Source organism: Lissotriton vulgaris, chromosome 5, assembly GCF_964263255.1.
Source record: "Lissotriton vulgaris chromosome 5, aLisVul1.2, whole genome shotgun sequence".
Taxonomy (NCBI): Eukaryota; Metazoa; Chordata; class Amphibia; order Caudata; family Salamandridae; genus Lissotriton; species Lissotriton vulgaris.
Genome location: NC_141693.1, coordinates 833,652,062 through 833,665,291, shown reverse-complemented (window position 1 = coordinate 833,665,291; position 13,230 = coordinate 833,652,062). Strand labels below are relative to the sequence as shown.

At 44.8% G+C, this 13,230-nt stretch overlaps 1 protein-coding gene across 9 annotated transcripts in view; it reads right to left on the bottom strand.

Moving 5' to 3' along the window:
• Positions 1-974: 974 nt before the first annotated feature.
• Positions 975-13,230, bottom strand: part of PPP3CB (protein phosphatase 3 catalytic subunit beta) — a 1,016,614-nt gene continuing 1,004,358 nt past the window's right edge. For 6 of the 9 annotated variants that reach the window (XM_086922326.1, XM_086922328.1, XM_086922332.1 and 3 more), the window contains 2 exons: positions 4,440-4,469; positions 975-2,505 (listed from right to left, as the gene is read on the bottom strand). In XM_086922326.1, coding sequence (XP_086778452.1) covers positions 2,327-2,505; positions 4,440-4,469 — 209 coding nt within the window. In that variant the 3' untranslated portion in view covers positions 975-2,326. The remainder of the gene's footprint in view (positions 2,506-4,439; positions 4,470-13,230) is intronic. The other 3 variants (XM_086922329.1, XM_086922330.1, XM_086922334.1) reach the window with 1 other exon arrangement.

Genomic DNA, 13,230 nt, shown 5'->3' with positions numbered 1-13,230 from the left:
CCTTGCGTTGCAACACTCCTTGCTCCTGTTGGTGATCTTTACTCCTGCTTGGTGTATTTTTACATCACGTTGGCTTACTTTTTGTTTCCAGTTGTCGCTTCCTGTTCCAGTTTGGATCCCTTTTAGCTTTCCACTCCTATTTGGAATTCTTGTCTTCTATTCTCCACTCCTTGCAGGTGTTTGCTCTTATTGGTGGGTTCTTTCCTTTCTTTCTGTTACTGGAGTCTCTGCCTTCAACACAGGTTGTTCCCTACGGGTTTTTTTTTCCTCTTGGGACTCTTTTAGGAAGGCACAGTCTGCTCTGGCTTTTCATTGTTGGCTGCACTGTCGCTACCAGAAAGGGTTGCCCTTACCTCGGACAAACCAGAATTCTTAAGAACCGAAGTTGAGAACCTCTCCAACACACCTGAACTGGTATGAACATTACAAGTTGTGACACTTTCACGCCAAGTGCTGATTGAAAGGGGGCCTTATTCACAAGGTGGCGTTAAGCCATGTTAAGTGGCTTTACGCAGCCTTGTAAATAAGGTGAAGGGTTTATTGCCACAGGAACATCATAAAAAGTGACGTTCCTGTGGCGATAAACTGTTGTAAATATGCCCCATAGTTGGCCACATTTCGTAGCCCTTGTATCTAGTGTACGCTTATAAGACACACTACTATTATTTATGGTTTGCTCCTAGAAGAGTGCAAATATTGCCTTAAAAAAGCTGCAACATTTTTAATGCTAAATAAGTTATTATATATTTAGTGAATTTGATAAAGTGTGTATTTCTATCACCACAATTAGAAAAATAAACTAACAAAGGAAAAAGGTGGCAGAATTGAGAGTCATTCATTGAGGCCTAAAGTAAGAGATCAAGGTATGGAACCAGACAAGCACTTCTGAAAGCCTGTTTTGTTTAAGGTGCTTTTGTAAACTGTTTGAAGGTCACGTGTCACCCAGTTAAGTAAATTAGGAACAAACACACATATTGCAGAGGGAACATATGCACAAAATTTATTGTGTGCATCTGTAAAATATCCGATTACTTAAGAACATGAATAAAATATTGCACTTAGCCAAGGTGATATTTATGGCAAACAAAAAGAATGATAAACATGAGTAACAACAGATTTCAAATTAGATTCCAATTCACAACAGGTTAGATTATTACAACTAAGCAGCAATGAATATACCCCAAAAACTGTGAACGTGGGGAGTACCAATTGGAGTTTTTCTTTTACCCAGCAGCCCTTTATCATACAGATGTATGTGGTCTTTAATGCCTTGATTGACAGCTTTATTGACAGGCTGCAACATTACTTGCAGGTTGCATCAGTAAATAAAAAGTATTTAAACATTGTTTTTATTTTCCTTTACAACCAAGTAATTATTTAATAGTTGAGCAGCATGATAAATCACAACCATAAAGGAAATGACCAATAAAATCAAAGTAACTCTTTAAATGCTGTTCCTATTCATTACAAGCCTGTACATTAAATATCTGCAATATGAAAACATGCATACACAATATACAATGACAAGCTTTACAGAAATGATATGAATCTTAATTATTTAAATATTATGTACAAAGTAAAATGTAATTGAATTAGAATGACAATCAATAAATTGTTTTAAAACCTTAAAAACAAATAGTTTTATGGGTGTAAATCTTAATGGGAAATGTTTTTAAGTTGTATTTTTGATCTCAGTTCAAGTAATAACCAATCCTGCATAAACATAATTGTCATATCAGCATCAAAATAACAGAAACAGTGAATATAGTACATAATTAGCAACATTTAAGTATTACACCTGAGGTCATCATCTTAAAAAACTGTCAACAAAATTTTTGGCATTTTGCTTTTTTTCATTTAAAAGTACACCGATGAAGTCTCATAATTATATAGTTTAAGACCACTAATCTACATTTTAGAGACATTTTATAATAAATGTCCATGAATAAATAGTCCGCTCTTGCAATAGCATTAAAAATGGGCTAAAAACAATCATTTCAAAGAAAAATCCCACTTGTAAACTTAGGAAGTGTTAACAATGATTAGCGTGAGATGTGACTCTATAATGTGCCTTAAAAATAACAGCCAAACAATCTATCTCAAACAGCCACACTGATAAATGCTTCTCAGACACATAACACCAAGATGTTTTCAGTCATCAGTTACACAGGGGCTGTTGTCTCGAAAGCATGATGGTTCTTGTTGAAGGTGAATTCTATTTCTCATTCTAGTGAAAGTTTTAGTTGGGCAAAATATGTTCTCTTACAACTGTAGCTAGGTCAAGAGCATGAACTGTTGCCAGGATGAATAGAAAAACTGGAAGATGTCACTGTATATTGTTGTTGTTCGTTCCAATGCTTTCGTTTGCATTTTTAGTATGGTCTGAGCGAACTCCATCTTGCTGTCGTGCATCTTTTCTTGGTGGCATCCTTTCATTAATTCTATCCAAGCCTTTTGCTTCTTCGAAACTGCAGATCTTATGTTGTGGAGAGAATCCTTGTATTGCTTAGGTAAAATGCAAAGGTAACATGTCAGTTATACTGCAAAAAGCAGAGTGAGTTTGTTTAAAAAGTTGATTAAACACCTAGAGATTTCTTTTTTTTTACATTTAACAGGTAGAGCAACACATGAAGATGCAAATATTAACAAACACATAATTTAGCACTTTGACAACTAAAAAAAGCATAGACATTATTGAGTTTATTGTAATATAAACAGTGATTAAATGTTGGTACTTTTAGTACTTACCAGTAATATCTGTAATAAATCCCAAAAGACAACTGTTTTAATGCATGGTTAGATGTTACTAGTACCCAACTGAATTGTGCTAAATACACTGACACTGGAAGGACAACATACTTAATAAGCCCTTCAGAATTACAATATGCTCTTCTCAGATTTAACATAGATCTCTGCAATAGGCATTTCAAGAGGCTGAGCAGTGTTATAGGCCAAAAAGCCATAAACTTATCAGCAACAGTGCTTGGAGGATGAGGCAGTAATCTGAAGAATTTAGATAAGTCACAAACTTTATATGTAAAACTCGGATTTATATACAACTTTAAACCTTATTATATATTATAATTAGAAATCTTTGTAGAATATTACAGCAAGACTTGTTGATGAGGTTATCTAAATTCGGATATATGACGTTACAACGCATACATGTACATCGTGGTACATTACATCGCAGTTTTTACAACCCAAGTCATTACAACCACTTGTGTTGGAGGGTGCTGGACTTAGGAGTAGTATAATTTACTATTCCAACTCCACTCTACATACAGTAGAAAAGATGTTGGATAGTAAATTATACTATTCCTTGTCCTAGAGCTCCATCCTGCGCAAGTCATTGTAACGACTTGCATTGTGAAAATCGTGATGTAATAGCTTCGCGATGTAATCCCCGCGTTGTAAACAATGTTCCCCTCTAAATTCTATTTGTAAATGATTTTTTTGTGTACTGGAGTGCTGCTTTCTGAGATGTTTGGCTATCTAATATGTTTCATACATTTGCATAAACAGACATGAGCTTTACAGCCTTAAATTAGGGCCACAATAATTTGAGTACAATTGCAAATGAAATTCTATGGGGCTTATTTACAAGTCCCTCGAACAGCCAGTACGTCACTTTTTACAAGCATTAAAAGTGACGCACAGGGAGCGCAAGGGGTTTGCAAATAAGCCCCTCTGTATTTAAACCTTTTTGACTGAAATCGCAAATGCAAATACATTGAACAGGTACATACCAGTCGATTGTTATGGTAGTTACAATCACTGTTAGTTTAACGAGGATTTGGGGCCTATTCCTCATAAATGTGTATATGTGTTCTTGTACTAGAAGTTTAATAAAGTGCTCACGTCACTTTGGAGATTCAAAGCACTGTTCACCTAAAGATTTCATTTTATTTTCAGCACTCCTCTAGTCTCATCGCTTGGTTGGAATTAGAAAGTGGTTTAACCTACAAATACACTAAAAAAATATGAAAAGTGCTGCTATACTGCCTTAATACTTCAAATGAATTCCATATTAGAAATAGAAGTACACCAAACAAATCCCATAACAAATCATGTATATTGCATAGACAAGTTAAGTGATACACTTAAAAAGGGACAGACTGACACAAAAAAATCTTAATGAACAAGTAGGAAATAAAATGAATGCATACTTTTTCACATTTGCTCTTATTTCAGGAGACCAATATGTACACAAACACACAGAAATGAGCCTGACATTTTATACATTAGAATTAACCAATCTTGACAATCATGTTCTGGTAACTAGAAAATCGGATGAAGGGAGACAAAAACACCTAAATGTGATGAATCGATACAGGATTAATCTCTGTGTGAAAGTTGACTCAGACATTTAAAAAAAACACATTTGAATCCACCAAAACAGTACAAATCTGTGAAAAGTGCAAATTATCTGAGCATACCTTTGTCAGCCTCAATTGCCTCAACAGTGGCTGCACAGAAGGAACCAGAAGCGTGCAAAATAAATGAGAAAGATGAAACTGATATTGTTTAGCCACAGAGAAACAGGAGTAAATTGACGAATCTGTTTGCATATCTTAAATCAGAAATGACAATGACAATCTCAATTCATTCCCTCAGAATCTCTGATATCTGAAAGTGTAAATACATCACTCTGCCAAGTCGTGGTTAGATTACTTCAGAAAATTCAGTTGTTTGTTTACAGTGGTGAAACATTTTAGACAGTAGTCCGCCAAAGTGGGTAAGGGCAATGTTCTGTTGCTTTTATCTTTTTGCACATTGTGTCAGAGCTTTTCTTTTAATAAGAAATACTGAACCAGCAACTGAAAAAATTATATATATTTTTATAAACAGACTTTATTAAATTTAAGCTACCAAAAGTGCAAGGATGAACACGTGGCACTTCTATAGCACAGCATATGATAAAGCATACTGAGTACACAAGGCGAGAATACTCAAGTAGCATATCACAAAGTGTAGGTGCTGTCTATAAGGCATAACAATAGCAGTCTTACAGAAATGTACCCACCAACTTACATCATACCAGCCCATGTATTCAGTGGCAGACCCTGGCCTCAAAGACGAAACGTTCCTGCTGCGCACACTAATCCACGCCCCATCTGCAACACATGAGTCAGTGAGTAGGGGACATCCATTGTGCAGCGATGTCTTGCTTTGCTACCAAAAGTGCTGCTCCCAGGAGCGCCTTCTCCGCCCTCGGGCCTCTAGACCCCTTAAAAACACCAAGGAGAATCGGCCTAGGTGTCCCATAAGAAGTTTCGCTTCCAGGGGGTTAAATTCCGGGAGGGAAGTGACTGGGTATGAATGTGGGGAGCGTGTCAGAGTTGCAGGTGCTTATAGAAAGGGGTATGCACCAGGGTATACGTCTGTTGCAGGTCTTGAAAGGAGTGTATCTGCTGTCCTGACCACACATCGCCAGGCATGTGATACCAATAATGTCCCAAGATCGGAAACCACGGAGCATCGCCACCTCACCCAACCTGGTACCGTGCCAGAGAGGTGTTTGTTGCATAAGTTTTGCCTCCCATTGCACGTGTCGGAGTGAAGCTCTCCACACAAGAAACACCACTCTAGTCCCCAAAGGCATGGAAGTAGAAATCGGGGAGCCATAAAGTATGGCCTGCAAGAGAGGGAAACCCAGCACTGAAAGTTCTAAGCGGTAGACAGGATCTGACCAACTTCCACTGAACCAGTCGTGGATGACAAGAAGATGTGAAGACAGGTAATAAAGACAAAGACTAGACATTCTCAGGCCAACATCAAAGTGTGTGAACCCCGCCACAGAAATGTCCTTGCAGTTCCATCCAATGTCCGACACCACGCCCGGGACATGTGAAGGGGTAAATTCTGAAAAATATAAAGAACTCTTGAAAGAATCATCATCTTGTACAGCGCGATGCACCACATAACATTAAGCGGAAGGGCCTGCCATTTGGGGCGCTCTGCTTTTACATTCCAGACCAAAGATTGAAAATTAAGGGCCCAAGTGAGTTCTGGATGCAAGGTGACCCAAATTCCCAAGTATTTAAAACTAAGTTGAGGCGTGGACTGGTGTGCCGCACAGGAATGGTCTCTTTATGTGGCCAGAGGCTGCCCTGAGGAATTTCGACGAATGTGGGGGAAGTGGGTGGGAGTGATGGAGATGTATCCTACGAGTTGCCTCTGGATGTGTTGGTCTCTGCTCTGCACTTATGTCATTTAATGTATTGATGTGGATTGTGGCTATCTTGGTCTGACTATATCCGGTGTACTTCTGAACGGTGCTGTTTTGGAAATTTAATAAAATTGATTATCAAAAAAAAAAACTAAGTTGGCTGAGAGGGATAGTGGTCTGACATCAAAGCAGTTCCTAGCTGATGTCAGGGGAACAGCACACATTTAGAAGGGTTTATCTGAAGGCCCGAGGCCATTTCAAAGTGTTTAATCCGCTGAAGACACCTAGGACCACTAACAGTCGGCTTCGTAAGGCACAAGAGCACGTCATCTGCGTATAACGTGATGCCGACCTCGCGGCCAACACTCCAGGTCTATCCAGAATTCTGGAGGTCTGTACGTTTGAGTTCAGCCAAAGGCTCTATCGCCAAGGCAAAGAGGAGGGGGGACGGGGCAGCACTAGATCGTCGCTCTCTCAATAGGAAAGGCATCAGACAAGATCCCATTGACACGTACACAAGTTGTGGGGTTGGAGTAAAGGATACAGACCATGTTCTGAAAGCGTGACCCAAAGCCGGTGTGAACCATCACTGACTGAAGATAAGTCTAGTATCAAAGGCCTTCTCAAAGTCAATAAGGAGAAATGCTAGATCCTGTGGCAATTGATGATGGTGGGCCAGAGCTATGTGAAGCAGGTAAATGCAATGTTGCAAGCCCTGGGATAGCATAAAGCCACATTGGTCTGACTGCACCAGGGTGGTCAAGACCCGTCTGAGGCTGTTTACCAATATTGTGGTGAAATTTTAACCCTGCAGGCGAGGAGTGATATTAGATGATAGTTGGCGCAGGACTTTGAGGGAGGTTGCATTTTGGGTATCACAACTATGATGGCGAGTCCAATTCAAAAGGAAATGAGCCCACACAACAGACTTCCTTATAAAAGGACAGGAGACGGGGGAGAAGTGCCCAAAATGTGGATTAGTATTCCGTAGGGAAGACATCCGAGACCAGGGTCTTTCCAGATGCCAGACCCGACAATGCGTCCACAATCTTTTCCGCCATGAGGTTCGTCAAGTAGATGAGTCAGTGGGAGATAAACTAGGAAGAGATACCGAGTTTAGAAAGAAGTGAGATGTGGCAGCATCTCTGTCCATGGGTGAGGAATGCAAATTCCTATAATAATGAGTGAAGGCCTGCACTATCTCAGAAAGAGAGTGTCTTGAGAAACCGATATCATCTATACTTTCAGGGACGATCCTGTTAGCCTGTTGGTGGGAGGCCAGCCAATAAAGCAGCTTCTAATTTTTGTCTCCCCAACCATAGATCCTGGCCGTTGTGGCTCGCCAAAGTGTTTTGGCTGCCTCAAGCGAGTGTATGCGGATGTGCTCACAGTTGAGACCTAGTTGTCGGCAGATGTCCTCTTGGGGAGTCAACTCTTATGCGTTGTTCCAGTCGAAAGGTGCAAGCCTCCAGCTGGGCAATAAGAGAGGAATTCTCACGCTGTCGAGCCAATATAACTTTTGGCAAATCCCTATATCACTGCTCTACCAGCAGCCCACGGAGTACTAACACCTGTAACAGACCCATCGACAGTATGCAAGTAGGCATGGAGTTCAGCACTCTGCGACCTGACAAAGGTTTTATCCTGGAAGTACCAAGCATTAAGGCGCCACAAAGGTTGCATTCCAAGTGTCGGTGGTCCAAGAGGAAGAAGTAGAGGCAAATGGTCTGAGATTCTGCATGGTAAAATTTGAGTTAGTAGCCTACAGAGGCGGGTAGTAAAATAAGATCGATACAGGAGTGAGTATGGGGAGCTGTGGATGTATGAGCAAATTGACAAAGTCTAAGATGCCAAGACCTCCAGATGTCACAAAGACCCAGAGTATTGATCTAATCAGTGAGTTGGTGAGCCCCAATGTATCAGGGGGCTGTAGGGGCTCCTGTACTGTCTAGGTTTGGGTCCAATACCGCATTAAAGTCACCCACCAAAACTGTAAGCCCCTATGGAAGAGAAGTTTAGAGAGTTATGGAGACAAGTAGGTAAAGACGCACATATATGCTTATAAAAATAATCACTTGTCCCTTTAGGGTACCTTCAAGAGCGGCAGAGTGTCCCTGTGGGTCGCGTGTTACTCATGAAACCACAAAAAGGAAAGAACGGTGCTAAACAATAGCTAGCCCTACTGCTACCCGGGAGTACTCCACATGAAAGATTCTATCATAGCCTTTACGGGCCAGGAAGGGACAGCGTTATTCTAAAAGATGAGTCTCTTGGAGCAGCAGCACCTCTGGGAGATGTTGGTGGATGAAGGTAAACACTGCCACCCTTTTCACTTGTTCCAGTAGATCCTTAACATTACAAATAAAAGCTGGAAATGCATCAGGATGGGAGAAGGTGAGAGGTATTGTAAGCAGGGGGGCACCTGGGAAAAGCATCCATGGCAGGAGATAATATGATAAAAACTGCAATAGGAATATGCTACAAGTGACGTCTGCCCTGACAGTAAAGTCACAATCGGTGTGAACATGTGTGCCAAGACCTTAAAGGTAAGAAGAAAGGTAAACAAATACATGATACATAAATCTATGATAAAAAACGAATCTTGCAAAGAAAACCGAGTCCCCCAAATCCCAACCCTCTCCACACTTCCTCCCAGAAGCATCTGTCCTGTCCAAAAAAAGTATAGTAAGAACAATAAAATACATGACATTAGGAAAAGGAAGAAACGTCAATGGGCTGGAGAACCCCATCCTAGGAAAGACAGCGTGAAGTCAGTAATCTCCTTTTTACATCAAAACTAATGCCGATGGAACAGTTGAAACAGTCGATCAGATCAGTATTGTGAGGTTAATGAGCAGGACAGTGCAAGGTACATGAATATGTACAATCATGAGGAATGCGAGTTTAATCAGATCACAGGAATGCAGGAGGGATCACATTCCACACACGGACTAGCCGGATCAATAAGCAGAGGGGCTGAATGCTCATCAGCCCTAAATCCGTTATAGTTCCACCCCAGAAGCAGGGCTCGAGGCAGGTCCAGACAGTGGCACTGGTTGTATCCATGGGGAGCGTGAAGGTGAAGCAGAGCAAACAGTTCTGTGCCCCCTCCGGAAGAAATGCGTTACTTACCTGTAACAGCAGTTATCCAGTATTGGTGTCTTTCATAGATTCACATGCCTGAATCATTCCCCGTCGCCGAGACGGGAGCCTCCGGTACATAAAAAAGTAATGTCCTAAAGACATACATAGAGAATATAGGCCGAAGGGCCTCCCCTTTTGGGGCCTTTCCACGTCCTTATGTAAAAGGACCAAACTCTCATCGTTAGCCAATCAGCTCCGACCTCCCTCTAGAACCTTCCCGGGAGGAGCCTCCGTCCCTCAGATTTTCGTACGCACCCAGCTAGGGTGTCGCAATGTAGACATAGAGGTACGTGAGTCCTTACCGGGGAGGCGGGAGGGTTGCATGTGAATCTATGAAAGACACCAATACTGGATAACTGCTGTTACAGGTAAGTAACGCATTTCTTATCCAGTATTTGGGTGTCTTTCATAGATTCACATGCCTGAATCAGAGTAGCCAGCAGTTATACATGCATAGTGGTAAAGCACATTCTCACCTCCAGCAGGCCTGCATAAATTACAGACAACATGAGAGAAACATGGTAATATACAGTTATGCATATCGCAGAAAAAAAAACCATGAAGAATGTGCATACCTGGATGGCGGGACGAGGTAAGGCTCACCTTATTGGAAGAGATGGCGCAGCACCGCTTGTCCCACTGCAGCGTCCTTCTGCAGTTCGATGTCCAGGCAATAGTGCTTGGAAAAGGTATGCGGGGACTTCCATGTCGCCGCTCGGCAGATGTCCAGGATCGTCACTCCAGCGAAGAGCGCCGCTGACGTTGACATCGCTCTGGTCGAGTGGGCAGCCACTCGGTCTGTCAAAGGCCGTCCGGCCTGATCATGGCAGAATGCAATTGCTGAAGAAATCCAGCGTGAGATGCTCTGTTTTGTCAAGGGCAACCCCATGCGCGGGTTGCTGTAGGCTACAAAGAGTTGAGAAGACTTCCTGACGTCTTTGGTCCTGTCCAAGTAGAATTTGAGACACCTTTTAAGGTCCAAGGAATGCAGCGCCCTTTCTGCTGCTGTGGAAGGGTCCGCAAAGAACGACTTGAGGACAATTGGTTCGTTCAGATGAAAGTCTGACGGCACTTTAGGAATGAATTTAGGGTTGGGCCTGAGTACCACTCGGTCATGCCTGAATTGGAGATACGGTTCCTGAATGGACAGCGCCTGAAGTTCGCTGACCCGTCTGGCTGACGTCAGGGCTAGCAGGAGAGCCGTTTTCCAGGAAAGATGCTTGAGCGAGGCCCGGTGTATGGGCTCGAATGGGTGTTTCATGAGTTGGTTGAGCACCAAGTTCAACTGCCAGGTTGGAGGGACTTTCCGAGGCCTCGGAAAGGATCTGTAAAGCCCCTTCAGAAATTGCTTTACCAGTCGACTGGACCAGAGGGAGGGTCCCGATGGGGTCCTGGTGAACCTAGAAATCGCAGCCAGATGAACCTTAATGGAGGCGTGAGCCAGCCCCGATTGAGCCAGGTGTAGGAGGTACGGAAGCAGCTGTACCGGGGTGACCCGGAGAGGGTGTAAGTCTTGTTCCGAACACCACAAGCAGAACCTCTTCCACTTCAGCGAGTAGGTCTTGGTCGTGCTGCCCGCCCTCGCTTTGGCCAGTACCGCCCTGCAGTCCTGTGGTATATCTAGGTCTCCGAACTCACGGTGCTCAGGAGCCAGGCCGATAAGTTGAGCGAACGGAGGTTCGGGTGGTGTACTTGGCCTCCGGACATTGTCAAGAGGTTCGGGTGTTGTCGCAGGTGAATCGGGGGCTTGATGGACAGGCGAAGTAGATCCGAGAACCAATGTTGTCTCGGCCAGTACGGAGCAATCAGTATCAGCGTGCACGGTTCCGTCCTCATCTTCCGGAGGAGCCTCGGTATCATCGGGAACGGAGGAAAAGCGTACGCAAACACGCTGGACCAGCCGATGGAAAAAGCATTTCCCAGCGACCCCCGTTGGGGATGCCAGCTTGCGTAGCGTCGGCATTTGGCGTTCCCTGCAGTCGCAAAGAGATCGATCCTCGGGGTGCCCCATTGTGAGAAGACGTGTGCCACCGTGTCGCCGTTGAGCTCCCATTCGTGGGAGAGAGAGGTCTGCCTGCTGAGGGCGTCCGCGATAGTGTTGTCCTTCCCTGGAACGTACTCCGCTTTGAGGGAGAGGCCGTGCGCCACCAACCAGTTCCAGATTTTTTGCGATTCTCTTGAGAGAGAGAGAGATCGCGTTCCCCCTTGTTTGTTCAGGTAGTGCATCGTCGTGGTGTTGTCTGTTTTGACGAGCACAGGGGAAGCGCCGATACGTGGCAGGAAGGCCTGTAGAGCCAGATACACCGCTCTCAGTTCCAGGAGGTTGATGTGTAGTTGTTTCTCCTGGGCGTCCCATTTGCCGCTGACTCGAAGGTCCAACAGTACTGCGCCCCAGCCTTCCAGTGAGGCATCGGTCGTGATGACCAGTGGTGCCGGCGGCAGGAGGAACTGCAAGCCGGCCGTCAGGTGTGTCCTGTTTCTCCACCACAGAAGGGCCTTTATGATGGCCGGTGTGATTGTGATAATGTCGTCGAATGAGCCGGAACACTGTTTCCATTGTCTCGCCAACGCCTCCTGCAGGGGGCGCATGCGGAGCCTGCAGTGCGGTACGAGGAGAATGCATGAAGACATCATCCCTAGCAAGGAGGTGAACGTCCGGACCTTGATGCGAGGCTTCTTGGCCACCGCCGCGGCCAGAGACAGTATTTTGCTGATCCTGTCCTCTGAGGGGAAAGCCTTCGCGCGCTTCGTGTCCAGTGTCGCCCCTAGGAAGGTGATCCTCGTTGACGGAGTAGTGCATGATTTTTTGAGGTTGATCGTCAGACCCAGCTGTTGGAAAAGAGCGCTGCAGGCGTTGAAGGAAGCCAGCGCGTCCTCCGGGGAAGGAGCCTTCACCAGCCAGTCGTCCAGGTAGGGGAACACCTGGTGACCCCTTTGTCGCAGGAAGGCTGCCACTGGCGCCAAGCACTTCGTGAAGATACGTGGGGCAGATTTGAGGCCAAACGGCAAGACCTTGAACTGGTAATGTCTGCCCGCTATTTCGAACCGTAGGTATTTCCTGTGCCTGACGAGGATGGGGATATGGTAGTAGGCGTCCTGTAAGTCCAGGGAGACCATTGAGTCCCCTCTTTCCAGTGCTCCTAGGATCTCCTGGATTGTGACCATCCGGAAGGATTGACTCCGCAGAAAGGCGTTGAGCGCTCGGAGGTCTAAGATCGGCCTCCACTTGTCCCCTTTCTGTTGGACCAGGAAGAAGTGGGAATAAAAACCCTTCCCCTTCTGGGACTTCGGGACTCTTTCGATGGCTCCTTTGACCAACATGGCGGAGACTTCCTGGAGAAGGAGGTGCAGGTGTTTGTGAGCACGCTTCAGCGGAGGGGTGTTTGGAGGGGTGTTGACCAGTTCGAGGGAATGTCCAAATTGAATTATTTGTAGTACCCACCGATCCGTAGTGATTTTTTGCCAATTGTGGAGGAAGTGGGTCAGTTTTCCCCCAATTCGAAAGGATTGAGACGGTGGTGGGACTGGCTGGAGTAAATGGTCACTGGCGGCCGCCAGTGCCCTTCTTGGCGGGTTTGCCTCTGAAGGACGATCTCCCATATGATGACTGTCGGGACTGTTGTTTTTGCTGGGGCTGGTTCCTGTTGCCGTAGGAATAGGACGACCGATTTTGGTAGGAACCTCTGTAGGAGTACTGACCTCTGGAGCGGCCCCCCCGAAAGGATTGGTTCCGGGACTGGAGGGAGCCCAGCGCCCTCGCCGTGTCTGTGTCTTTTTTGATGGCCTGGAGTGCCTCGTCTATCTTCTCCCCAAAGAGGAATTGACTATCGAACGGCATATCCAGCACCTTAGATTGGACCTCCTGCCGAAAAGACGTCGCTTTGAGCCAGCCTTGGCGGCGGAGCACGGCAGCC